The 27052-nt window shown below is 50.5% G+C and overlaps 3 protein-coding genes across 4 annotated transcripts in view; 1 reads left to right on the top strand and 2 right to left on the bottom strand.

Annotated features, from left to right (window-relative positions):
• The window catches only part of RSPRY1 (ring finger and SPRY domain containing 1), a 31717-nt gene extending 28896 nt beyond the window's left edge, over positions 1–2821 (bottom strand). Inside the window, exon 1 of the mRNA XM_042877011.1 lies at positions 2742–2821. The gene's annotated coding sequence lies outside the window, so the exon portion shown is untranslated. The remainder of the gene's footprint in view (positions 1–2741) is intronic.
• A 393-nt stretch (positions 2822–3214) lies between these two features.
• PSME3IP1 (proteasome activator subunit 3 interacting protein 1) lies at positions 3215–12954 on the top strand. The gene is made up of 7 exons (XM_042876974.1): positions 3215–3356; positions 5059–5200; positions 5385–5483; positions 6816–6937; positions 9151–9284; positions 11029–11093; positions 12184–12954. Exons 2-7 carry the CDS (start codon positions 5071–5073, stop codon positions 12399–12401), a joined length of 768 nt encoding a protein of 255 aa, XP_042732908.1. The 5' UTR covers positions 3215–3356; positions 5059–5070; the 3' UTR covers positions 12402–12954.
• Positions 12955–14401: 1447 nt separating this feature from the next.
• The window catches only part of CPNE2 (copine 2), a 39493-nt gene continuing 26842 nt past the window's right edge, over positions 14402–27052 (bottom strand). For both annotated transcript variants that reach the window (XM_042876971.1, XM_042876972.1), the window contains exons 10-16: positions 26861–26920; positions 24812–24945; positions 24378–24432; positions 20565–20616; positions 19114–19247; positions 15649–15885; positions 14402–14987 (exon numbers count right to left, since the gene is read on the bottom strand). In XM_042876971.1, the coding sequence (XP_042732905.1) occupies positions 14880–14987; positions 15649–15885; positions 19114–19247; positions 20565–20616; positions 24378–24432; positions 24812–24945; positions 26861–26920 (780 nt within the window). In that variant the 3' untranslated portion in view covers positions 14402–14879. The remainder of the gene's footprint in view (positions 14988–15648; positions 15886–19113; positions 19248–20564; positions 20617–24377; positions 24433–24811; positions 24946–26860; positions 26921–27052) is intronic.

The following is a 27052-nucleotide window of genomic DNA, read 5'->3' as shown; positions in this document are numbered from 1 at the left end:
GAAGATGGCACACGTGCACACAAGTGGCACAGCCTTCTGATACACATCTAACCTACGATTCCAGCTATATTCCCACTAGTTTGTGGACACCACGGGCTGGTTGATGGTTGCACCGGGTGATCTTAGTGATCTTTTCCAACCTGAACGACTCCCAGTGATTCTATAAAGTGAGCAGTCCAAAAAGCCACACAAATACTTCACCTCAAACACCCCCAGCCTTGTTTCTCCTTCTGTCTAGCAGAACAGCAGTCACAAACCCAAAGCAGAAGAGCAGCGCTTTCTACACCAATGAAGACTTATGAAGGAGAGAACCTGCAGCTGCAAACGTTCTGCACGCTTATAACTACAACTCCTAGAGGAAAGGTGTTTCAGGAGGTCAGATGCCTTGTTACTGATCCTGGTGGCAGGCTGAATGCCCATTAACAAACATATCTTAGTAAGCACGGAGCAGCACCTCACCCCAGAACATGAGAAAGCGACCTGAATGGCCAAAATAACCCACTGAGTACACAGAGTTCCCATGGCAAAGCTGGGAAAACTTCTAAAGCACAATTTGGCCACACCAGTGGCTGATGATGGCAGCAGATAACCACACCGGTCAGTCACACCATGAGTCATATGGGACTCAATTTGTACCAGACCTCAAGGACATAACGAGGAGTAGAAGAGGAAATAAAGATCGTGCTGGCACGGCTGTGGCTGCAACACACCAACTTCAGTCAGTGCACACAGAGCAGGAAGGGAAAACAAAGCACATCGTCAGGACCCAGGGAAATGCAAGGCAATGAGTGACACAACAGAATCCTCATGACATGCTGGGAACACAGTGGAGCTCAGGGCGCCGTATCTGCCTTTGCTGGCCTGAAACAAGGAATGAATTCAAAGCTCACTGAGCAAGCAGCATTCAGGAGACAAAGCAAAACCCAAACAGTTTAAAATGCTGAACGCAACACACTGCCAGTGGAGCAGAATAAGACAAATGTCAACACAGTAACCTGCCTTCAATTTACAGCACGGTGATGGCATTTTAACTCGCTCCTCTGTGCAAAGAAAAGCTAGCAGCACACACAAAGACCTGGCACAAAGCATCAGCAAACATCTACAAAACTTGACAAGATTTGGGGATGTTCTGTAACACAAGGCATTATCAGCCATAGGAGATACCAGTGTGACAATAAACTTGAAGTGTGAAGGGTAGGTGCCCCAGGACAACTCACCATGCTCATCACTAATGGGTTGCTTAAATCACTGAGTTACATTACACTCATTCTAAAAGCAAAAGCAAACTTCCAGAGGAGCGCAGAACATAACAATGCTGAGATAAAGAGCCAATGAATTAGGATGGCAGAGGGTAGGATGCCAGAGTGCTGAACGGCCCAGGTTGGTAGGAACCTCAAGGATCATGAAGCTCCAACCCCCCTGCCACAGGCAGGGCCACCAACCTCCACACTTAATGCTACACCAGGCTGCCCAGGGCCCCATCCAACCTGGCCTTGAACACCTCCAGGGATGGACGGAGCATCCACAGCCTCTCTGGGCAGCTGTTCCAGCACCTCTCCACTCTCATAGTACAGAACTTCCCCCTGACATTCAACCTCAATCTCCCCTCCTTCAACTTCAAACCATTTCCTCTTGTCCTGCTGTTATCTACCCTCGTAAAGAGTTTACTCCCTCCTGTTTATAGGCTCCCTTTAGGTACTGAAAGGCTGCAAAAAAGAAACAAAGATCTTCGCTCTGTATGGCCAAAGGCAGCCAAAAAGAAAGCAAAACTCTTTGACAAAAAGCAGGGACTCAGTGCAACCCAAAGCACTCACTGGTACTGTACCTGAAGAGATGGGCAGCGTGCAGGACAGCTGCACGAGAGAAACTAACAGCCTAAAAGAGCAGGTGAATAACAGACTGAGCCTGCAAACAATAAACAAGAGCACCTACAAGAGCTGCAAATCCTGCACTAAATACATCCTGCCCATCCGAGCAATGGAAAGCAGGCATTGAGAACTGCAGGATTAGCAGGAACATCAGCAGAGCAGATGATGAGATGCTGCCATTAACCCAGCTGTGTAACACACACACACACACAGCTGGAGGAACACAGCCTGCTCAGTGCAGCTCCGACAGCGAGGGAGTGGAGGTGAGCGAAAGGGAGAATCACAGAATGGCCCGAGCTGGAAGCGACCTCGAGGATCACGAAGCTCCAACCCCCTGCTGCATGGAGGCCACCAACCTCCACACAATGCTTCACCAGGCTGCCCAGGGCCCCATCCAACCTGGCCTTGAACACCTCCAGGGATGGACGGGGCATCCACAGTCTCTCTGGGCAGCTGTTCCAGCACCTCACCGCTCTCATAGCGCAGAACTTCCTTTCCTAACACTCAACCTCAATCTCCCCCCCCTCAACTTCAAACCATTTCCCCTTGTCCTGCTGTTATCTGCCCTTTTAAACAGTTGATTCCCCTCCTGTCTGTAGGCTCCCTTTAGGTACTGAAGGCTGCACTGAGGTCACCCCACAGCCTTCTTTTCTCCAGGCCGAACAAGCCCAGCTCCGTCCCTCTGTCAATGGAACCGCAGCACAGCGCTTCGCACCGCTCCTCAGCCGCCCCCCGAGCTCCAGTCCCGCGCCTCAGCCCGCAGCACCGCCCCGCCGGCAGCGTGGCACCGAGCACCGCGCCCTCCCGCCGGGCTCCGCGCAACCCAGCTCACCTCCATCCCCGCCAACCCGCCCGCCCGGACCCCGCACGCACCGAACGCGCCGCACGACCGCCGCCGAGGCGCCGCCGCTCCTTTGTGCGCTAAGATGGAGGCCCCGCGCACCGCCCGGCCCCGCCCCGCCTCCTCGGGCCCCGCCCCCCGCCGTCTCCCTAGCGACTCGCCCCGCCCCCGCCCCTCCGCCTCGTCCAATCGCAGCGCGGCGCTCGTCCCTCCCTCCCTGACGTCGCCTCTCCCGGCTCCGCGCTTCCTTCCGATGCAGAAGCGGTGATTGGCCGAGGGCCGGGCGGAAGCGCGGCCGCAGGAAGAGCTCACGCGGTTGGCTGGCGCGGGCGGAAGGGGCGGGGCGAGGCGCGGCGACGAGCGGGCCGGCGGGAGGGGCTCGATGGCGGCGCTCGGTGCCGGGCCGCGCCTCTCTGTGTGAGCGGCCCGCCGCGCGGTGCGTCCGGAGGGGGCGGCCGGGGCTTCGTCGAGCGAGGGCGGGCCGGGCCCGGCGGGCGAGCCGAACCTCCGCGATCCCGTTAGCCGTGAACTCGGGGCTCCGTGGCGCGGGCCGGGAGCGGGCCCGAGCCTCTGCGGGACCGGCTGCTCCAGAGGCCGCTGCTCACAACAGCGAGGCGAGGTCTGCGCTCGCATCTGGCCCAGCCCAGGTGAGGCCCTGGGCCGCGAGGTTCGGGGTTTTAGTCCCGGTTTTGTGACCGTGCAATAGCACGGAAGAGAGCGCGGTTTGCAGCTGGGGTCGTTACGGTGCTGCGTGTCCCCTGCTGGCCGGAGCGCCGTCAGCGGGCGAGATGAACGCAGGACGGTATAAAAACATCCGTTGTGTCTGGGGTGTGTGTTGGACGTCAGGGAAGGCAAAGGCGAGATGAGCCAAATTCCAAGGTTTTAAGGTACTGTAGTGCTGGGCTGCGATGCAATCCCCCCGTGGCTTCGTGCCCCAGGATGTCTTTGATGCTGCTGTTTCGGAAACGTTCCATCAGCTTCCCTGGGTTGTATTGAAAAGATGACAGAATCCTTTAGGCTGGGATGACCACAGATCATCCAGTCCAACCATCTCTCATCTGCAACTGCTCTAGACCCACCCAGTGCCACATTCTCCTTTCTTGCACGCCTCCTGGGGCAGTGAGTGACTCCACCACCTCTCTGGGCAGCTGTTTCAATGCCTTACCTCTCTTTTGGAGAAGAAAGCTGAGTATCCAGTCACAGTTACACCCTAATCTCTTCCAAGTGGTTTAAAGCATTGGCTGAACCAGCAGGCAGATGGTTGGCGACTTTAGTCTTAAGACAGTGCTGTGCTCCTGCCTCGTCAGCCTCTTCAATTTGTTTTTCTGACGTTGCCATCGTTGTATCAGAATGTTTTGTTTCCTCTCTGAACAGATTGAGCTGGCACAAGTGGGGAAACAGCTCATCTCGGTAATGCAGCGCTTGGTTAAGAAGAATGGCCTCGTTGTTCAGACCTGTGTCCAGGAGGGAGATACAATTTTTATTTTCCCTATAGGTTTTCAGCTCAAACCCCTGTGGGAAATGACTCATAAGAGCGGATATTCTGTGATTTCTGGGAGTTGAACTCATTTTAAAAACACATCATACTTTTAACAAATACTCGTATGGTGGTGCTTTAACCTGCATTTCTTCTGAGGTCTCAATTAGTCATTTCGTCCTACAGACAATAGCCCACCAAAGCTGTATCCTATGAGAACATCAGGGCTCTGCTTTCTGCAGCAGGGCTTCATTGTGTGGAGGAAGGACGACAGACCGGTTCCTTCTGTTATTAGTTACTGCATCCCTCCCTCACTGCAAGAATAACAGGCTTCTCTTCCAGTGCTGAAAGGCAGGCCGGGGGGGTGGTCCTAAATGGACCAACAGTTGGCATTAACCAATTAACCATTAACCATTCTGCAGCGTGGAGCTGGCAGGAGCCATCTGGCTCACACAGGGAACTTATCAGTGCTGTGCTTTGGGGTGACAGCCACCCAAATCGAGTTTCCTTCTTAGGCTGCTCCTCAGAGCATCGCAACCCCAGGCCTAGGATTGAGGCAGAAATGCGAGCACTCCTTGGGAATCCCCAGCTGGAAGCAGAGGGTGTGCTGTGTGAAGGGGCTGCCTTCAGTCATAGGGCTGCTCCAGACCTTTAACCACAGCCCCTTTTCATCCTGCAGGGGAATTCCTTCTTTCCAGCAACTGTTGAACACCACAAACCTCTACACGACTTCGCCTTGCGCTCCGGCCCCTGCTTGCTCCCCTGGTGCAGCCTAAGCAGGCCTGGCTCTGTGTTTCTCAGAGCACGTAATAACATCTCATGCACTGACAAGTGAAAGTGGGTGCCCCGTGTCTGTCATGTTGTGTTTTTAGGTCAGTTCCACCATGGATGGGGGAGATGGCTCTGCTGACCTCGTGATAAACAAGAGGTTTGTTTCTGAAGCTGAGCTAGAGGAGCGGCGAAAGAGAAGGCAAGAAGAATGGGAAAAGGTCCGAAAACCTGAAGATCCAGAAGGTATGGGACAGATTTTAGTAACTATAGGAAAGAGATCCAGGGATATTTCAAAGAAAACCAAACCAAGAAGTAGTAGCTTGTATTCTGCAAGCTCCAAAAGGTTTTCCCTTGAAGAAAGTACAAACTGTTGGTGACTTCATATTTCTAACATTGTCTCATTTCCTTAATTATTCCTTCCTTCCAGAGTGCCCAGAGGAGGCTTATGACCCACGCTCATTGTATGAAAGGCTTCAGGAGCAGAGAGAAAAGAAGCAGCAGGAGTTTGAGGAGCAATTTAAATTCAGTAAGCACCAACCTCTGTTACTTCCAACAGAACTCAGCAAACTGCAGCAGCTGTGTGGTACCTGCAGGTCTGACCTGTCTGAGAGAGAAGCAGGGAGCTGAGAAGGGTATTCAAAGGGTGTAGAGAATCCTGCAGATGGCAATTATCTGCATCAAGGCAGTGCTGCACATGCATTGCAATTCCCTAACCATAATTAGGGGACTCAAACTTCACAGAGCAGTTTGAGGCTGAAGATCAGCACTTGGGTGAAGTGAACGTGGAGGAGCTGAGCCTTCAAAAAGTAGATATTAATGAAGTGAAAACCTGGTTTCTACCAATGTTACAACTCCTGGTTTTATAGAAGAATCCTTTGCTTTGTATCACTTGTAGAAATTAACAGTCAAAATGGGACCTACTGGCTCTATTTAAAGAGAAGTGAGGGTGATGCTGTGGGACTCCATGTTAAGGCAGCTTCTTGCTGATTTTGGTTCTTTAGCTGGAAGTCCTACCCTGGAACTCTTGCATTCTTCAAGCTGCACTTGCATAGTGGGATTCTGTCTAGAATTTCTCATGTTGGCCATGGAACAGAACTTGGGGATGGCAGGCTGCCTATCATCAGCATAAATGGATTGCTGAGCTTGCCATTAGACCGAATGGGACTTGACTATGAGGTGAAGATTAAAAAACAACGTCTGCCTCATGTAAAGACCTAAAAATCCTCTTGTGGAATTAAACTAATGACTAAAGGTGGTGTTTGGGTTCAGATTTCTCAGGCTGACGCTGCAAACTTGGTTTGTCTGACAAGTACTTTTGAAGACCTTTTTAAATCAGTAACTTGGATGGAGAGATGCTGACCACTTGTAGAACAGAAAGGAGACCTTCCCACTGAACTCACACAGGCTTACAAGCCTTGCTCACCTCTGTGCTAACTGTGCTTGAGCTGTTAGTCTGGTGTAGGTTTTGTGCTCAAGCATTTAAGAGTTCGGGCTTGTTTTGCATCCAGTGTCATTAACCAGAAAATATTTCTACTCCTTAATTACAGAACAAAGCAGATAGTTTGTCCTCTGAGGGCTTTGCTTTGTTCCTGTTACTTGACAAGATGCTGTAACTGCTGGAAGATAAGAGCTGGTCACCCAGGACTCCACTCACTGCCTTCCCAGTGACACTGTGCAAAATATTCTACCCCAGCAGCATTCAGGGTCATCACCTGCAGGATGTGGATGGCTCCCTGCATTTCATGAGGCAGCTGGAAATCAGCAGTTAAAATCACCTGAAGAGAAGGGCGAGGTGCTGGAAGCTCACGGCTGCTCCCCAAATCCTGAGCTTATCTCTGTGCATTATTCTTTTTTCCAGAAAATATGGTAAGAGGCTTAGATGAAGACGAGACAAACTTCCTTGACGAGGTTTCTCGGCAGCAAGAGCTGCTAGAAAAGCAGCGAAGAGAAGAGGAGATGAAAGAACTCAATGAATACAGAATATCCTTTGCTTATAGGGCTGGTGTTCTTACACTGGAGGCTTGGAGTCTGGTCTGTAGTTTTAGTCTGTTATTCACATCCTTGTTCTAATACTGCTTTAAGAACACATGTGATGGTTCTTTTACTGTTATTGTAGCTTGGATCTCCTACTAGAACATTTGATCCAGGCCACCAGCCCTTCACAAAGCTGTACTGCAGGGCAGCATAGGATGCTTTTTGTCTTTAATCTGCATCAGAAAGGGGAGATGTGGAGAGATTTTAGGATTGCTGTCTGTTCTGAACTGAATGTCATGTGAGGGTTACCTCACTTGTGCAGAAAGCAATAGTTGCTTTGCCTCCTAATGAAAGCCACTGCTTACAGTAATAAGTGAACAGAGTGCAAGTTCTCAAGGATGCTTTACTATAAATGAAAGAGTCTGAAAGCAGAAAAAGGAGCAAGCAGCTCATATTTATGAGGTGATGACCAAAAATACTCAGCAAATGCTACAAAGAGCTGCATTACCTTGTGTTAGTTAAGGATTTATAACTCAGAGCATCTAGATCTCTTGTGAAGAGCATCCAAGTTCTCTGACTAATTCATTTATGAAGAGGCAGCACTGATGCATTTTCTAATAACTTTACGTCAGAACTGAGCTGAAGTTGGCTGATGGATCTGGAATATTTCCTTGATTTGTTGGATCTAATTATGGGATATATTTAGGTTCTGTGCTGGCTGCTCGCAGGTCTGGCTGATGCAGGGATGTGTAGCATCGTGCTGTGCAAGCAGCTGACAACCCTGGTGAGGTCACATACGTGCAGGGGTGAACCATACCAGCTCAGAATGAACCTTGTATTGTCTTGGATTAGCCACATAATGCACAGATCCCTCAATTTACCCAGCAGGATCTGTTCCAGGTGTCCACATCGAGTCTTGGTCTTAGAATCAGCCAGTTTTGTATCTGAAGTCCTGATGTAAATTAGCTGTAGGACTTGCTGCTAACATACTGGGTAACGTCGCAAGGAACCTTGCAGCAACTTGCTAAATGACCTGCAGATTTAACCATTTTTGGAGGCATTCTTTCCAAGTGGTCTTGGCTGGATGAGCTGGGTGGTCTGTAGGCACTGTGCAGGAGTTCCTCCAGGCTAGAAAGACGACTGTCAACCAGTCGTGGTAAAACATCCAGTTTAAGGGATGTTGTTCCGTGGTGAAAGCCTGCATCAATATAGAAGTACAGAGCTTGTTTCTTTCTTTGTTTTCCTTCTTTTCCCTGTGGTTAAAAGAAATCATGACACTATACAAACTGAAGATAAATGTGCTGGAATATTTGAATGCACCTCAAGAGTGAGAAATTCATATGCATGGATGCATAGGAGCTTTATTTCCTCTTACACGAATAGCTGGGTTTTTTGGCTTCTTACCCTGCCTCTTCAGCATTGGACTAACTAGATTTAATGATTTTTTTCTTAAGCCAGTTCCAAGAAATGCTTGAAAGCAGCATCCTTTTGTCTTCAGCGCTGTGTGAATGCAGAAATCCCATGGAGAAGGCGTTGCTGTTGTAGGATGGTGCAACATCAAACCGTTGTTGGCAGGGTGAGCTTCGGGATTGCTCCCGTTAGCCACAGGATGGCACTGCTGTGCCATCTTAGAAGCACAGCAACGGCGGTGGTTGGAGGTTGAGTTGAGGCAGGGAGCAGTCAGGGCTGTTGCTGCATCCTTGGGAAAATCCAGTTAGCAAGGGCTTCTGAACGTCCTGACATGAAGGGGATCGGAGACTTTGGGTCACTCCACAGGGTGCTGGGATGGAAACTGTGACCTTAAATAGGAACATGAAATTCACTGTTGGATATTTGTATGCAGTAGCTGGGACACTCCTGAAACTCAGGGCTCATGGTTACACTGAGTGATCATTGGAAATGGCAGAGAAGGAATTTGTAGAAAGGCAGATTGCAGGTTATAAGCTGATCTCCTTTTGAATTTGGAGAACTCTCCTTTGCCACATGCAACATCAAGGTTTGCGGAAGCCTTTATACCTTTACTGGTACCTCACAAAGAGGCCTTTTCTGTCCTGGCTGAAGGTGCCACATAGGTGTCATCACAAATAAGTTTCCTTTAGTGGAAACTTATTCACATAATGTGAATGAGCTTCAGTTGCTGCTGTCAGAGCTGAGTATGTCAGGGAGGAAGAGCCTGTCCTCTCCTCTCCTGCCTCATTGATCCTTAACCCTTAATTCACAGCACTCTCACTAAAGTGGGAGTGGGTATGGACCCAAAGAAGGAAACTGAGAAGAAATTGCCCATGAAGTCAGTGGAAAACAAGAACAAATTCTCTCAGGCAAAGCTGTTGGCAGGAGCTGTGAAACACAGAAGGTTAGTTTCACACTTCTATAAATGCATGAGGAACAGAACCTGGTTAACAGCATAAAGGGAAGCAGGCCAAAACTGCCTCCAGAGAATGAGGTGCAAACCTTAGCCCTGAAGAAAAAAAAGGGGGGAGGTACAGGAAAAGACCAGCCTTGTTTCTATGGGCTCTCACCAACTGTTGGAGAAACATGAGGCAACTCAAATAGATAAGCATGTGTAAAGCAAGTGGGTAGGCTCTTCATTCTAGGCTGCCAGGCTTGGGCAACCCTGCTGTGGGCTCCAGAGTTTCTCTCTTTTTTCAGCTCTGAAAATATCAGCATCCACCTCAGTTCTGTAATTTGATGCAGATTTTCCTAACAACCTATGAGATCTGTGTTTAAAATGAATCATTTTAAGTAGTTGCTGGAGGCAGTTTGGGGAGGTTATTAAGAGAGAAGAATTTTGTGTACTAATCTGATCCTGAGGGCATCAGGAAGCCTCTGTGTTTCTCACCAATTGGCACTGGTACATCAGCACCTTTCCTGTCCTACACGGGTGACAGCTGAGTTTGTGATCTGCTGCCTGTTTTGATCTCAGCTTGGAAGCACAGACTGCTGGTGTGCTCCAGGTTATAGATCAACCAAGCACCTGGGCCCAGGCTGAATCCCTGCAGACAAATGATGGAATGCTTAGGGCAATTCCTAACATCTGGAAATTCAGGCAGTAGTTTTAAGTGCATGAGCAGAAGGACCAGCACAACAGAGGACGTTACAAAAGAAGCGCTCACCTGCATCTGAAGATCCAGGCTTGCAGGAAAAACTTCATAGAGGAAGAATCTGCAGCAAAAATCCTTCCCCAGTGGCAGCCAGCCCTTAAATGAGGTCTAAGAGAGGTGCAGCCAGGCTCCACCCCTTCCTATCACACAGCTGAGCTGCCTTCACCTGTGCTCCCAGGGCTGACTGGGTTCTTTCCCCAGGTGCTCCATCAGTGGTTCAGGCTGTGACTCAACAGTTCCCATATAATGAGAGATTACTATTTCAGAAGCTTATCTTGCAGGGTGATGTTTGGCTCCCAGTGCAGTAGTAATTGCTGTCTGTGCAAACTGGAGTGAGCTCTTCCAACACCTTGTATGTGGGGTACTGAGTATTTAAGGGGAGAGAAGAAAAAACCCTAACAAGCAGCCAGCAATGTCTTGTGTTGGCACCACTGGTACACAACCCAGTGGGGAGCAGGGAAGGAGCTGGTGTGTGCTTAGTGGCACATCTGAACTCTGCAGATGGCATCTGTTTGAAGAGAGCTTATCTGACATGTTGGTGCCATCACCAGCAGTCCTCAGTTCTTGCTGTCTTATTTCCTGTTGCACACTATCCAGAACCAAACACAGCAGGGGTTCGACGTCTGCTTTCAGAGCAGATGTCCTGCAAAGGACTTGCACTATTAAAACCTCCTTGCTCAGAATCACCTTTCATCTGTCCCTCATGTTCTGCCACGAGAAGGGGAAAAAGATCCTGGAAGGGGAAGAACACTGATGTTGGACCTGCAGCGTGGTGGCTGTTCAAGTTTGTCAGGCAGGAAACCAAAACTCACACACTCATTGCTGGTCTCGGGGGTATTCCAGCTGAGCAGGAGTCCCAGAGCGAGCTCTGGATCACTCCCTGCTGGAACAGCTGTAGCATTTGAGGCAAAAAAAGTCACTCTGAACTTCACAGTAATGAAGTGGTGGTTTATGAGGAACAAGATGATTCCTTTTGGTTTTTTTTTCCCCACACAGTTCAGATGGTGGTAACAGTGTGAAGAGGTTGAAACTCGATACTGACCACGAAGAAAAGAACCAAGGTATGTCCTGATTTCTGCTGCCTGGAAGCTGTCTGCCTCTCACCCAAACAGCAACTGACTTAGTGAGTGTAGGATCTGATGGAGGATTTGCTTTCCTGCTCCTTCATCGTGACCGGCAGCACAGGTTGCTGTGTTATCTCCCAGTGCTGTGGTGACTGTGGGCATTGACAGCTGTAGCAGAAGGAACCTGCTCTGGTCATCAGTCTGCCCCTCACCTACACCATTCCTGACAGATGATTGTCTAAGCTGCCCTTAAATCTCTGCAGATAGAGACCGTGCTCCTTCCTGAGGCAGCTGATTGTAATGCTTAGCTGTTAGCTTTCCCTGATAAATAATGGGAGTCTCCTTAGCTGCGTTTCATGCCCAGTGCTGCTTCTGTCAGCCAGAGGCACGGCGAACAGCTCATTCCCTTCCACCAGGTGTATTTGTGCTCGCTTCTCATGCTACAAAGTGATCTTGTCCATCCTGAAACCAGCTTATTTCAGAAAATTGTGAGCAGCCAGAAGAAAAACTAAGCTGCGTTTCAGTCTTAGCTGTCAGGATTGCGATTGACTCGTTGTCAAGATCTCCTGACACAAATAGGGTGAGCTGTGATTGTGTAATGACAACCCAAGGCGCTTCCTGCATCTCCTTCTGTTCAGTAAACTATCAGAACGCTGGAAAAAAATTAATTAGCTGTGGTAGATGGGAGATGCTGACTTAGCAGAGCGCTGGAATGAAACTTTTCCCCAACTATGCTGTTGTATTGTTAAAAAAAATAATAAACTAATTGCATAGAACAGAACTATTTATTCTTATTTAGTGGGTTTGCTATTCGACACCCATCAAACTGACAACCTTAAGAATAAAAATCTGTAATGCCAGCACAGAGCTGGGCTTAACTATGATGAGAAAAATCCCCTGAGGTAGCAAGTCCTTCCTGTCAGAATAGCTGCTGTGCCACGTAACGCCGCCTCGCGCTGTGATTAAATCCTGCAGTCACCCACCACTGGCGTGCTGGTAGCAGGTGAATGGCACGCTGCAGCTCCTGGGCTGATGAAAGAAACCCTTTCCTGCGCTCTGGCTTCTGACTGAAGTCCTTCTCTTGCAGAAAAACCGTCCTGTGTTCCCCTGGGGAGCAGCTCTGTGGGAGGATCTGCGGTCCACTGTCCGTCGGCTGCGGTCTGCATTGGGATCCTGCCCGGCCTCGGTGCCTACTCGGGCAGCAGTGACTCGGAGTCCAGCTCGGATGGAGAAGGCACCATCAATTCCACTGGGAAGATCGTCTCTTCTGTTTTTCGTAGCAACAGTTTCTTTGATGGTCCATAACAAAATCCCTCCGTGTGTGATGTAGTGCAGAGTTCACTTCCAAAGCCCTGGTGGATGTCTGATGCATCCTTCTGTCCCAAATATAATATTTCTAGCTAACCTCTCAACTTTAATACATTCAGATGCTTCGAAAATAATTCATTTTTATTTTTTTTTCCCCTATTTTTTTTTTTTTCCATTTCTGGGATTCTTGCTGAGCTTGAGGTGGGAAGGCTGCCACCCCAAAGCAGAGGGCACACCTCGTCCTGTAGATGAGGGCTGGGGGGTAGAGAGGAGAGCGCCTTTTTATGACTCTCATGGGAAGAAAGAATGAATTCTGGTGATCTGTGGAGTTTATACAAGACCAACAGGCAAAAAAAAAACAAAAACCAAAAATGCACTTGAAGCACGGAAGTCTTGTAGGAGCAGCCATGTGTTCTGTTTTAAAATGTCATTTTTATTCTGTATTTGAGAAATGGGGGCAGAACAAAAATCGAGCAGATGGTGAAGTGTAGATTGCCATGACACTGTAAAGAAGTTTTAGTGTTACGCGATTAAAGACATTCTGAATGCATTTTTTTTCCATCTTGGCTTGTGCCATTCATAATTGTTCCTGTTCCATTAAGCAATGTGGGTTCTGCTTATGCAGCCCTGTCCTCAACCCACCATCGAGACGGGGCTGAGGCAGTGCCCTCCTTCTGAATGAGTGCAGAGGAACTGCTGGTGGTGATTCTGCTCACAGCTCATTCTCGTGGTGCAGTGTGAGTACCGAGGGGGTGGGATATCCTGGCTCACTCAAACCAAGCTGTGCACAGACTGGAGAACTCCACTGCCTTTTGCAGTAGGAGAACAAATGGCTGTCGAAGCTCTGTTGAATTTAAGAGACCTTACGCTGCCCCAAGTGCTACCTGGCGCTCTGGTTTTTGCTCCCGAGCTGCTCCTGCCTTTTGTAGCTTCTCTGCTGATGGAAGATACCTAGATCTCCCAGTGCCTTCATTTAAACCTGCCTTACTTCAGAGTTGCACGTGCAGGAGCCTTGCATAGCTGCAGTGGAGAGGTGTCTGTGCCTGGCGTGAAACTCAATCCACGATGTCTCTGGAAAGCCAGAGCAGCACAGCCCAGCCATGAGTGCTTTCCTGAACGGTATTTTGCATAGCTGCCCTCCAAGCATCTGTTAGATTCAAATGGAAACGCAGAGTGGGGTTTGGAAGCTGTGGGCAGACACAGTGGTGCAGAGGAGCTGCAGGTGGTTGTGCTGGACCTCGCACAGTCAAGAGGGAGACAATTCTGCTGTGGGAGAGCCCCAGTGTCTTTGTTTCTTGAAGAGCAAGATCAGGGCAGCTGGGGAGCTCTGTTAACTCACAGCAGCCCTTGAGCCTGAGTCCCTTCCAGCAAGCTGCTCTTGCAGCTGCCCTATGTAAGCGGGCTGCTGTGCAGCCTGGCTACCAGTCCCATTTACTGCCTTACAAAGAGATTTGATGTTAAAGGTATTAACTGCGCTCTGCAATACTGTATGAAGGGCCAGAGGGCAGATCAGCCCAACTGGAAACCGCTGGGGCAGGAACACAGCCCTGGGGTTGGGAAAGGATTCCAGCAGCACCATCATTTCATAGTGGAATTGAAATATTTCAGATTTTCTTCTCTCTGCGTGAGGTTTCATGATGGAAAGAAAACTTTTCCAGAGCCCCAGCCTTTGATCTGAAAGCTGAGCAGCACACTGCCTGCCTGCCTGCCAGTGGAGCTGCATACAGCATTAGTTCTAAACAAGCCACCATTCAGAGACTGCTTTCCTATTTGGAAAAGGAGGGGGGGGTCAGGTATTTTTCCCTTCCAGAGGGCTTTGCAAAGCAAACATTTCCCCCAACCTGGCCCCACCTTCCAGGGTTGAGGCTGGCATAGGCCTTGCACTGTGCCCATGCGCTCCAGGCATGGTATAGGTGGAGTGGTGAGGAGCACTGGGCTGCCCCAAGCACCCAGCCCTCACACAGTGCTCCCAGCCCAGACCAGACAGCAGCCCCTTGTTTTAAATGTCCAAGTTTCTTTATTAACCTGAGTATAACAAATATAACATGTACACAGTATAAAAATGAACACAGAGCATGACAGCGGTACGGATACGGCACAGATACACGACCAGTTCAACAAATGGTAATAACAATAATATATTAAGCATTTCATTGCTTGGAAAAAGCAAGTTTTGTTTGTAAAAATTGTATCCTGTTCCACTAAAATTATACAAAGTACATTCAATACTGAAAAGTGACTCAACGGAGTGGGACTGGGGCTCGGCCTGGCCTCTGGGTGTTACCTCAGGCGGCGGCTGTACAAAGTGGATCCAGGCGCTTCTCCAGGATGAGCTTTAAGAACTTAACAATTAAATTAAGAAGTACAAACCTGGGTGTTTCAGGGAGGGTATTCTTCATTGAACAGCATGTGGAACATGCGCTTTCAGTGGGACCAACAGACTTCGGGAACATGCAGCTGGGGCCGGGCACGGCGCTACGCGGGCTCCGAGTTGATGGGGGGCAGGTTTTGGTGCTTGAAGTACTGCACGACTTGCTGGGGCAGCTCTGCCAGCACAGCTTTGGCCAGTGTCTCCTTGGGGGCCTGCAGGCAAAAAGAAAAAGCAGCAGTAGCACAGGACCGGATTCACCTGTGGTTATACTGTATGTCACTGCCTTGGGGACAGGTCCCTCGCAGGGCAGAGCGAGGCAGGTGGTGTGGGAGAGGGTAGAGCTGATGGGAGCATGATGAGTGCTCTCTCTTTTAAGCGGCTCCCAAACGTTTTGGCATTTGCTGGGGTTGCCCCTCTTTTAAGATGAGAACCACAAATGGAATGCTGCGGGTCAGATCACAGAAACACAGAATCAGAATGGTTCGAGACCTCACAGATCACCTCCTTCCCATGAGATGTTGTGTCCAGGCCGCGGGCAGGGACACCTCCCATTCTCCAGGTTTCCCCAAAATCCCACCCGTGGGCTGGGGCACATCCACCAATGGGGCACCCACAGCTCTGGGCAACTGTGCCAGGGCCTCACAGCCCTCACAGCAAATGATTTCTTCCTAACATCTAACCTAAACCTCCCGTTAGTTTAAAGCCATTCCCCCTTGTCCTATCACTACATCCCCTGACAAAGAATCCCTCCCCATCCATCCTGGGATCCCTTTAGATACTGGAAGGCCACAGCAAGGTCTCCCCGGAGCCACCTCTTCTCCTGGGGACGGCACCACAGCCCCCAGGCCCCACTGCCGGGTGTCACAGACTCACATTGCGGAAATCCCGGAAGGGCACAAACTGGACGATGTCACGCACGGCCTCCTCGCCAGTGTGGGAGCGCAGCACCCGGCTGTCCCCATCCAGGAACTCCATGGCAGCAAAGTCAGCGTTGCCCACCCCCACGATGATGATGGACATGGGCAGCTTGGACGCCTGCACCACGGCATGGCGCGTCTCATCCATGTCACTGATGACTCCATCCGTGATGATGAGGAGGATGAAGTATTGCTGCAGGGAAGGGAAGAGAGGGTCAGAGCTGCTGCAAGGGACATGTCAACTCTAGGCTCGCTGCTAGCAGACGTCAGCACACAGAGCTGAAGGACAGGGCATGGGGACAGATGGACGGACACAACACAGCACCCCAGCAAGACCAGCGCCTTCATCTCCTCTCCCTCAGGGGAAAGCAATGGTTCCATTTTGGTGCATTACACATCTTGAGCGTGGTGGAGAAATGATGAAAAACAAGCACTTAGGAGCATTAAAGCCTTTTGTTCCTCTCCTCATTCTTTCCATTTCCTCTGAAAACCACCAGTGCTGACGTCCTAGAAAAGCAGGAGGAGACATGCAGCCCGAAGCCCATTTTCTTGTTTTTCCTCCAGCCCACATCTCGTCTCTTGAAATCTCCCCTAAGTGCTCTCTTCCCTCAAATAAATTCCGAGTGCAAACGAGGGTGGGTTTCTGGCACCGCTGTGCTGCAGCAGCAGGACCTGCTGCTGCCCTGAGTACTGCAGGGCCCGGGGCACATCCCAGGAAGCATGGCACTGAAGCAGGGCAAACACGTGGAGCTGGGGGGAAAAAAAGTGTTCCAGGGGAAGACTTATACAAGAAGGCAGTATCTGGAATCCAGAATTGGCACCAACAATCTGTTTTTGGTGTTTAAGAGAGGAGCTGTGTGCTCACACGCTGCTGGCCAGGACTGACCGTGCACCTGTAAGGGAGAAGGAGCAGAGTCTCAAAGCGGCTGAGAACAGGCAAAAATCCAGCTCATTCCACCCTTCCTGCCAAGCTTCTTCATCTGTGAGTAAACTGGTGCAGAACTGGCCTCTGAGCACGGTCAAAAAGAATGAAACAAGAAAGGCCTCTCTACTTTTGTTCCTGTTCTCTGAAATCAGTGACAGAAAAGCGCTAAAAGCACGCGGGAGACAAGGAGGGAGCAGAGCTCATCCACTGCTTCTCACTGCATATTTCAGAAGCGAAGTGAAATGGGAGGTGATGCTGGGGATCATCTGAAAAGCCCGAGGGCTCTGCAGCACAGCAGCTGCGAGCATCCTTACCTGGCAGCATCGGCTGGATACGCTCCAGACAAGTGATGACAATTTTAGAGCCACCTCCTTGGGAACTGAACATCAGCCTGCCTGGGAAGGTTGAGCCTGGACTCTGCAGGCATCCATTGCCACCACGTGTATGTGCACCCCATCCCAGGATGGGGACAGGGACCTGGGACGGGGCTGCCTGCTCTCGTCATGCTGATCCAAGCCTCAGCCCCTGATCCATCACATTCTGTGCTCTCAAAAAAGGCAGAGCCGTCTCCAGCCTGTTCCTTTGGTGCGTATTATTTAAATCTCCCTTGATTAAACTATTAGTGCCAACAGAGGGGTGCAATTTGCATATGATTAGTGCCTCTGCTTGGCGCGCAGCATGGGGGATTCTCCCTCCCCCTCCAATACAAGGAGAGAAAATGAAAGCTGAGCAGGCACCTGGGTTTGTGGCAAATCAAACCCGATTCAGGCTTTCCCCCAACAAGCAGTGTGCGTTGGACGTGAGGGCTGACAGTCCACAGCCTTCTTGGGGGAGCCAAGAAGGGGAGGGAAGGATGGACAGGAAGCAGTGGGATCCCCTTGAAATGGCAGTTGCTGGAAGTGGCTTATTTTAACGAAGAAAGAAAAGAAAAAAGGCAAATATGGGACAGTATCCCTTCACGCCTGGAGCTGGGGAGAGCAACAGTGCACAAGCATCCCCCTCCTACCACCGTGCTGGCACCATCTCCTGCATATGAGGATGGGCAGGCAGGTGCAATGGGCTTCCATGCTAACGAGCAGCTTTCTGACATATGGATGTAAGCAGAGTGCTGGACTAATTATCTGCAACTTGAAGGACTGATGAGCGGCTGGAGCGGCCATGTGGGAATGCCGGTCCTGGCTCTGAGCCCACTGTTTGTCCAACCAGTGTGAAAAGGAGCAATAAAAACAAGATACTCAACATCATCCAAGGGGGAGAAGCAGAAAGGTCTTCTTCCAGGAGAAAGTTCACATTTGGCCACGTGAGCAACGTGTTGCTTTAACCAAGAGGATCTTCCTTCAGGTATCTGCTTTGTATTGAAGTGACATAAACCAAAGGTCTGAAGCCACCCTCTGAACCTCAGCACATCTGCTCACGTTTCCCATTCACACAATGGTGCCATTGTCACCAGCCTAGTTCCTTTATGGCCCCCACGACAGTCAGGGATGGTCAGTCCCTCACCACTCAGGAGCCCAAAGCTATTTGGAAAGCAACAGGGCTGCGCTTCTCAGGACTGTCATTCCCTTCCTGGCCAGAATCCACAGGAACAGAAGTTGCCCTGGCAGACCAAAGCCCCATGGAACCCAGCAGAAGCCAATGACGGATGCTTCAGGAGGAAATGTAGAAGAGATCAAAGTTTTCCTGTATCCTGCCATGCATGTTGTGGACTCCTGATGACCTTGATGTTTTCCAGGCCAGAAGGTTGTAGCCTTATCACTTCTCGCCTGGGAGCTGCTCCACACCTGGTCAACTCTTGCTATCATCTAGGGCTGCTGGATCCTCTTTGAGATAAGGGGGGCAAAACACTCCGCTCATTCGTATAAATCCAAGGCTCACTCAAATCATGGCATTCCCCACCCCACCTCATTTCTCTCCCCAGTAATTTCTGATTTTCCACAGCTGCCGTTCTGTTGGCTGTTGAGTTTCTGCATTGTTTTGTTGACGTTCTCTCTGTGAAGCGACGACAGCCAGATGAGAGCCCACGGCTGGGCTTCACAGGCAGGGTTAGTTCTAACTCTCCTCCAAGCCCTTTCCATTCACCAGCATGGGGCAATGGAACAGCAGATGCAAGTCAGCCACAAGGGATGGGGAGATCTTCCCACAATTGTTTGCAGGCAGCTTTCATCCCCAGCTCCCCTAAATAGTCTGGTCTCGCCAGCCAGCTTTGTCTATTGAGCATGCCATGTCCTCGGGGAAGGAAGGAAGCCCAGCAGTGATGCCATAGCAGCCACGAGATGCTCAGCATCCATCGGTGATGCAACCCACCACCTGCCTGGCAGAGTGGCAAACTGTTGGAGTAGTTGCCAAACCCAAACAAGAAACTTTCTCCTATATATAGCCCAGATGGAGCCTGGCTCCGCACCGCCTCTCCCACAGCCTCATCTCTCCTGACATGAAAGCAAGGCCCCAGGTCACAGCGGCCACACCACACAGTAGTCAGAGGAAAGCAGGACTTACAGATGCAGTCTCCTGCTGGGTTGCCTGAGCCGCAAAGCGGGCCACGTGGTTGACAATGGGGGAGAAGTTGGTGGGTCCGTAGAAGCGGATGTGAGGCAGGCAGGCTGAGTACGCTTGGACAATGCCCTCCACACCTGTGGGCAAACCAGAGAAGCCCAAAATCACAACGTGCAACAGCACAAGCCAGCCACCACATACTCCAAGCATGATTGCAGCACCATAGATTGACTGAGGTTGGGAGGGACATTAAAAATCATCTCGTTCCAACAAGATGTCACACCCATGCCATGGGCAGGGACACCTCCTGCTAGATCAGGTTTCCTCAATGCCCCATTCAGCCTGGCCTGGAACGCCTCGTGGGCTGGGGCTCCACACCTTCTCTGCGCAGCCAGCTCCAGTGCCTCACTGCCCTCTAAGTGAAACAATTCCCCATCTCACCTAAATCTCCCCACTTTTAATTTAAAACTGCTTCCCCCTCTCCAGTCCTATCACTGTCTGATCAAGTAGAGGATGATGAGCTAGTAATGCCAAGGGAGCTCAAGTTCAAAATATCTTTTTCCTCCAAACTCATCCAGATCATGAAGTTTCATCCACTTCTATGCAAATGTTCTAAAATCAGGGCTTTGCTCCTCAGCCACTTTGCAGCAGATCCTCACACCTTCTCTGGTGAGAGGCTTCACAGCACCCACAACCAAAGGCTTTCCTCTTGTTTCTGCAAAAATCTCAAAATCTGGCAAAGAGGAGGAGCAAAAAAGAAAAGCAGCTGATCTCTGAGCTTAACAAAACACCACACAGACATGGGGCAGTGCAGAAGCTGAAACATCCCAGAAACACCTTGAATGCTCCCAGGCTGTTCGGAAGCAATACTTTGTCCTGCAGGTCACCAGAGACCCTTCTGCTTCTGCCGTCCAACAGAGCTGCCCAGGAAGATCTTTCTGTCCTTCCCCCCACTCTAATAAACCAGGAGAACAAAGAAACCCAAAAAGGCTTTCTTTATCACCGAGCTCCTGTTCTGCTAGGGTGAAGCAGAGGTCAACACAGATGGCCTTGGCAGCTCAAGGTTGCCCTCACTGTCTATGGTTAGAATAGCTCTTCAGCAATGACTGCTATTGGCTCTCAGTTGCTAAATGAGCTACAGAAGTATTAAGCCTGAATTCCCCATCTGCTAAGCAGCCCTTGTGTTTCTCACCAGCAGACGGCTGGTAGGACACCCAGAACGAAGGCGTTATTTTTATGCTGTTTCAATCCAGTTGCATTTTGCCCTGGGACCTCCTACACACCCCCAGATCTTCTCTGCTTTCCACTGAGTGAACCCGTAGTAGCTGCTCTGCTTCCATGCTAAAGGCTGTCTCTGAACTGACCTTGGAAAACTCCTGTGATAAGTTACTGGAGAAGCCCAGGAGGAAAGACAGAAGACACTGAAGGCATATGAAAGCCTGTCAGGCACTCACCTGAACAGAAAGGGTTTGTGGGGTTGAAGTTAATGGCAAACTCATGGGATACCTGTGGAGAAGAGATATGAATTAGCACAGAGGCAGAGCACAGTGCTCTCCATCAGTTCAGCTGATGCAGTATCACACAAGTTTGTCCCGTTGGGCCAGCAGTGCTTCCCCACCCTCTGCTGTTCTACAGCAAGGAGCAAAGATAAATGTGGTCAAGGCTGGGGATGGACTGGACTGGTTCCTCCGGCTTCCCACTCCCATCATGACATTATCACACCACCAGTGGTGACAGCAGGCTGTCCCCATGGCTTCCTGCTGGCTGCCCAGAGGGAGAACACACATCACACCAGAAGAAACGACTTCATCCTATTGCACACGATTAGCCTCATGATCTGGGTCGTGATGACAAGCAGTACAGGAGAGGTGACGACCACAGAACCATCCCTGCAAAGCAGGTGCAAAGCCCATGAGTTTCCCTTCCTCCCAAGCTGAAGGAGATGCCCTCAAAAGGAGGTCCCCTGTGACACGGGTAGAGAGCCCAGCTTGTAGCACCAGCCATGCCAGAGAAACCAACAGCAGAAACCCTCCAAATGTACTCCTCTAGGAAGTGCCTGCAGACAGAAACCATAAAAAAATTAAAATAAAAACTGGAGAACGGTTGCTTTGAAAGTGTAATTCAATGGCTTGGGTGCAAGAGAGGCTCAGGGCTCCCGTACTCCAGTGTGAACCTTGCCAATGTTGGCACGGGGTGACCGCTTGCTCGGGGAAGAACCACCAGATCTGGGGGCTGAGGCATTCCTCACTCTCTGATTCAGACACAGCGAGGAGCAAATGGGCTCTGAGCAGCACCGAGGACACACAGCTCCCTCTTTCAGACTTCTGGGAGCCAAAGGCACGATATGGGATCTCAGCCCACTGGTTGCAAGGGCTCCCAAACAAAAAACTCCATGCCGTAGTTACAAAACAAGGCTGTTTTCTTCCTCTCACGAGGGTGGTGGTTCGCTGTGGTTCTCAGCCCAGGGATGGCTTCAGGACATGCGTACTCACAGCGCTGGCAGAATGAATGTCCTCTACATTGCCGTGTGAAGCCCAAGTCCTCCCGAGACTGCGAAAGCAGCACGCATCTGGTTCAGACTTTCCAATTAGAATGGGCATTGTGTCGAAAGCAGCAGAAACTATTTTTGCAAGGCACCGTGGGGTGAGAAACGACACAAACAAACAAAAGTAGGTCAGGCTAAAACTCTGGCGTGCTGCAAAGCCGATGAGCTGCCGTACAGGAGGATGGCACCGACCTGCTCAGGTGCCTCCATGCCCGTAAGCACAGCCAGCAACGATCCCATTCACACCATAGGCAACTTGAGGCACACTCTGAAACACGCGACTTGTTTTTCACACACCATTTCTGGTGGAAGCCTCAATTTTGGGCAACGTGTCCTACTTCAGATTTCTGGATTTTCAGTCGTTAAAGGGCTCACTGTTTTGGGGCTGGTTTTTTTTTTTTTTAGAAGACACTCCAAATTTTGCCATGCGAGTATTTATAGAGAAGGTAAACAGAAATGCTTCCATGTTTTGCAATTGAGAAAGGGGGGGTTCTCTTTCTTTTAAGCAGCAGAGAAGCAGTTTGGAGCTGTTTTCCTCACTTTTTGCAGCACTACATGGAGCACTCCCCCTGTGTGGCTGAAATGCTTCAAAACCTCCTCTTGAGTTTGTACAGATTTTATATATATATATATATATATATACATACACACACACACACATATATATATCTGCTAGAAAATCCAACAGGAATTCAACAGGGCTTCAAAATAATAAAGTTATAAAAAAAAAAAAAAGGGGGGGGGGAGGCAGGGAACTCATTCCCTGTTGGGTGTACCCAGAGGTATACAGAATCATTGAGGTTGGACAAGACCTCTAAGACCATCCAGTCCAACCCCAACCCATCACCACCATGCCCACTAAGCCATGTCCAAGTGCAGGACCTTTCCCAACTGGGAGCAACCCCTTCCAGCAGCCCCAGAGGGTGGGGTGTCCACACGTGCAGCCTGGCTGTGCCCTCTGGATGGGGTGGTTGTGGGTGGAAGCTCCATCTTCTCCCACCAGGAACCGCAGATGTGCCCAAGCCCCAGCCCAGGAGATGGGGTAGTTGGTGGGGCTTCAGTTTCGAGCATCACCCTCTGCAGGGCCACCTCATCCCCCAGCAACCAAAACCCATCTGCTTCCTACCGGGAAACCGCTCGAGGCTCTTTACAGAGCTGTTACATTGCAAGATGTTCTTTGACATTTCCAACGAGACTTTTGTGTGCAAAATATCTCACTCCGACTGGTTCTTTGAAAGCGTTTGGCGATGCCATGGCAACAGGAGAGCGACGAGAACAAAGCACAACATCCACGACTGAGATCTCTAACCACCTTTCCCATTTTCAGCCTCGTCTGCAATGCACAACGGCCATCGGTTCACCCGCTGCCAGGACACAGGGCACTGGGCACGCAGCTCCCCACCGGCCTGCCCCAACACCGGCCTTGGGTTTCAGCACGTGGGTTCTGAAGCCACTCATCCCTGCACGCTGTGCTCCTTCCAGCCCCGCTGCTTTTTCCATTCCCATTTCTCTCCACAAACAATAAATCCCCTGGTGGTAGCTGGCAGCCGTTATTCCTCGGAAGCTGCTCACCAAGATTTTCCCACAGAATCTAGGGAAGCGACAGACCTGAAACATTTGGTGGCCAATTGGGATGAATCAGCTCCAGTGTGCGCAGGGAGGGATGGACTCCAGACAGTGGCAACAGCAGCAACTCCCACGTGAATCACAGGGATTCTGGCTGCCACAGAGAGCAGTCTGCCTCAGCATGGTGGAGCCATGAGAGCCCCTGGGCTCTGCCCTGTGGTTGTGGGCAGCTGAGAGATGCGAGGCCATGTAAAAGGGGAAGCTGGATGAGCAGTGTCACCTGCAGCTGGTGGTGCCTCCTATGGCTGTGACAAGCAGTGCTGGACTGGTCCTGTGGGACTTCTGTACGTGGTTAAAATGCCCCCAGTTGTCCTCAATCTCTGGGAAGAAGTGGGGTGCAGAAGCAGGGGATGCCAAGGCACAGGCTGTAAGCAATCCCAAGGAATCCTGGAGTGTGTTGAGGAGAATTTCCTGGTCCAGACACCAGACAAACTGACCAGAGGAGATGTATTTCTGCATCTGACCAGATGCTCGCCAACACAGAGGAGTTTGTTAAAGAGGTAAAGACTGGAGGCACTCTGGGGCTGTAGTGACCATCAGGGGCTAAATACGTTATGTTGTGAAAACACTGGAGGAAGGGAGGTCCAGCAATGGCTCCAGGTGCATGTGCAATTCCTCAGCCCCACTTCTTGAAGCCTCCAGCCAGGAGCAGTGCTCATGGTGAGAATACTGGCTCCAGCAGGCTCCTCATGCTGCTGTGTGCCGCTGATACTCCAGCACAGCCTGACACAGACCGTGGTGGCTTCAACCCCCTGAACACTCAATTCCCTGCCCTAACGTGCTGCCACAGCCTGTAGGCACTGCCCACACAGCATCATCTGGAGGCTGCCCAGCTCCCATCCTCTGGCCAGATCTCACTGCAACCTAATACACTCATCCACGGCCCCATGATTGCTCCTGCCTCCCACCAGCAAGATTAATCAGCAACAAAAGTATCAGTGCCAGGGAGCCTTGAGTGCCAGCCTGGCTGCCTGCACTCCATCCTCACCTCACATCTCCCTACAAACCTAGCATGCTCCATGCCCCAGCTCTGCTCCTGCACAGAACCTCTCAGGACAGAAGTGTTTCAAGCACACAGATCGCTGCCACACGTTACCTTCCAGTCTGGTGGGAGCTGGGCACCGAATCCCAGAGCAGGAAACATTTTGTCTCTGCAAGGGAAGAAAACATGAGTGGATTTCCACGCACACAAGGGATGCCTGCATGCACTTCAGCACACCAAACTGTCGCCATCCCACCAGCTCCAGGAACGCAGCTCCCTGTCTGCTTGAGCACCATCACACTCCACAGTGCTGATGGGGAGAGGAGAAACTCTGTCCCTTATGTGCTCTTGTCATTGCAGTGCCCCCATCACAATGTACACCACAATTTTCTTCCACGGAGTTTCCCAAAAGCAGGGCATCGTTTCCCCCTGCTCCATGGGCGGAAAGTCAAGCCACAGAAAGGGGTGACATGCATCCCAGCAGCTCGTCGGGAAGCCAGGGGAATGCCTGCAAAGCAATGGGAGAGGCAGAAAGGCACAGCACTTACGAGTCATAGTCCTGGATGATCTGCCCAACAGCCCAGATGGCCGACAGGTATTCATTTGTTCCCATGGGGTTGATGTAGTGCAAAGAGGAGGGGTCCCGTGGGTTCCCATTGGAGGCAGTGAAGTCGATCCCAACCTGAGGGAAGCACAGACTGCCTTCTGTTAGCAGTCACCACTACAAACCTATCCTCCCATTCTCCACTGCAGACGGACGACGGTGAGGCCCAGGCACAGCCCCATCACAACCCAAACCTCCAATTTTGGCAAGTTTGACAAATTTACCCTCCCTAAAAAAAACAACAAACCTAAAAAAGCAAGGTTCGACAAAGTAATTCACTACGATACCCAAATTTTTTACCATCAAGAATCACAGACATGGCGTCCCAAAGAAGCAAGTCACCACCACCAGGGTTCATGCTGAAGTCTGCTGCCCATCTGCCAAGCAAGGAGCTCCATGGACACCAAACCAGGCAGGGTTGCCTGGGCTTTTGTTGGGTTCAAGGCCTCTTCTGTCCCAAGAGACACAACCCTGAGCTGAGCTTTCCCTACAGCTACCCTACACAGTGCTTCTCCTGAGTCCAATGCAGGCCAAGTTCCTGCTTTGTCAGCAAGGCACTCGTGCTTCTCCCTCCTCCACGCTATTTAAAGACATTTGTAGGAATGCATATCCGAGATCTCAGATCCAGTTAAATGTGGTCAGATGCAGCGAGGCGATGAACCACCAGATTTGAAATGACTGGGAGGGAAGAGCGAGGAAGAGACGAGCAGACGGCGTGCCTGCATTCGCCTTGTTTGCAGAGCAAATAGGAAAAACCCAAAATAACTTTGGTGGCTAAATTGAGCTCAGGGGATTTGCAGGGGATTTTGCTCTGTATCTGTAATGAGAGAGGAAAAACTCGGCTCCTGGGCTGGGTCAAAGCCAGGGGTGGGGATGACAAGACATCCCCTGCAGCATGGAGCAGCTGGGGATGGGAAGAGTCCCAGGGGCCACTGCCCTCCCTGGGCTCATCCCTTCAGGATGGCAGCAGAGGATCATGCGAGAAGCCCAGTAAAACCTGACCTCTTCAGCATGAGATTGATGGTCTTATAGCTCACTGCTCCAATGAAACAGAAGCAGCCAAGCCACACTTGGTCAGAGCACAATAAAGAAACTGAGGCGCCATGCAAAACATGCTGAGAGCCACGTAGGAGAGCAGAAACTGAACCAGGTGCCTTGGGAGGAGAAAATTCCAGCATTTCCCATTACCAGCAGACCTCAACGAGCGAGATTTCAGCATTCCAACTAATTTGCACAACAGCTCTGTGCTACCAATAAACTGGATGATTTTCCCTTCCTATTCACTCCCCAGCACCAAGACCTTCACGCACAGCAGCAGAATGGCACATAAAGAGCTCTTGCACTTGTTCCTGTTTCTATGGTAACTCTTCCTCCTCCTCCCCCCCCCATGTTTTCAGACAAGACAACAAAATAAAAGCTGAAATGACTGCGTGTGCCCAGCGCTCGCTGGGTGCTGCAGCAGAAAAGTTTTCAGAAATTAGAAAGCTAATGGGGGGAAAAAAAACAACACTTCTGTTCTGTGGTGGGTTCACTCAGGGCTGTAACGTCTCCTTGTAATTCCTCTTGACAAACCACTGGTGCTCCAGCCCGAGTGAGGGTGGAAATGCAAATAAAAATGCAGAAATGCATCGTTAACAGCCCAGAGCCTCTGAGCTGGGTTCAAAACACCCAGGCCTCTCTCAGCAATCTGGATGCCAGTTAACACAGCGACGGGCAGAGATGCTGGTAGAAATTTGTAAAGGACTCCATGGGACTCTCATCCTCAGCAGCAGCAGGTTGTACGTCTGAGCGCTGCAGTACTGATGCCAGTACCAGTACCACATGGTTTAACAGCAAGATGGAGCAAGCTCCTCATTGCTGTGAAATCCCACCCTGCTAAGCCAGCAGGATGCAGCTGGCCCCAGGGCAGCCTCCTACAGCACCTCCCTTCAGCAACTTTGATCATGACATATTTATTACCACTATTGGACAAACAGCAAGCCAAAGTCCTTACAGTGAACATCAGCTGGCAGCCTCCCAGGATGTAGTCCAGGAATGAGAAATCTCTGGTGATCTGAAATAAAATAGAAAGCAAAGTGTATCAGCAATCTTCGCTACTGCAGGAAAAGAAAACACCACTGAAATCACCCAGGCCTCCCATCACTGTGTTTTTGGACCTTCAGGGAGCTCCATCCATGCGGCAAAG

Source organism: Lagopus leucura, unplaced genomic scaffold, assembly GCF_019238085.1.
Source record: "Lagopus leucura isolate 7727_CA_CO unplaced genomic scaffold, USGS_WTPT01 Super-Scaffold_100017, whole genome shotgun sequence".
NCBI lineage: Eukaryota > Metazoa > Chordata > Aves > Galliformes > Phasianidae > Lagopus > Lagopus leucura.
Note: the sequence above shows the minus strand (reverse complement) of the source record. Positions and strands in the feature narration are given on the sequence as shown.

Coding starts and splice junctions, on each gene's coding strand:
- PSME3IP1 (XM_042876974.1), top strand. CDS start 5,071: ATGGATGGGGGAGATGGCTCTGCTGACCTCGTGATAAACAAGAGGTTT. Junction 5,484..6,815: donor TGAGGAGCAATTTAAATTCA/GTAAGCACCAAC, acceptor TCTTTTTTCCAG/AAAATATGGTAAGAGGCTTA. Junction 11,094..12,183: donor CCACGAAGAAAAGAACCAAG/GTATGTCCTGAT, acceptor CTTCTCTTGCAG/AAAAACCGTCCTGTGTTCCC.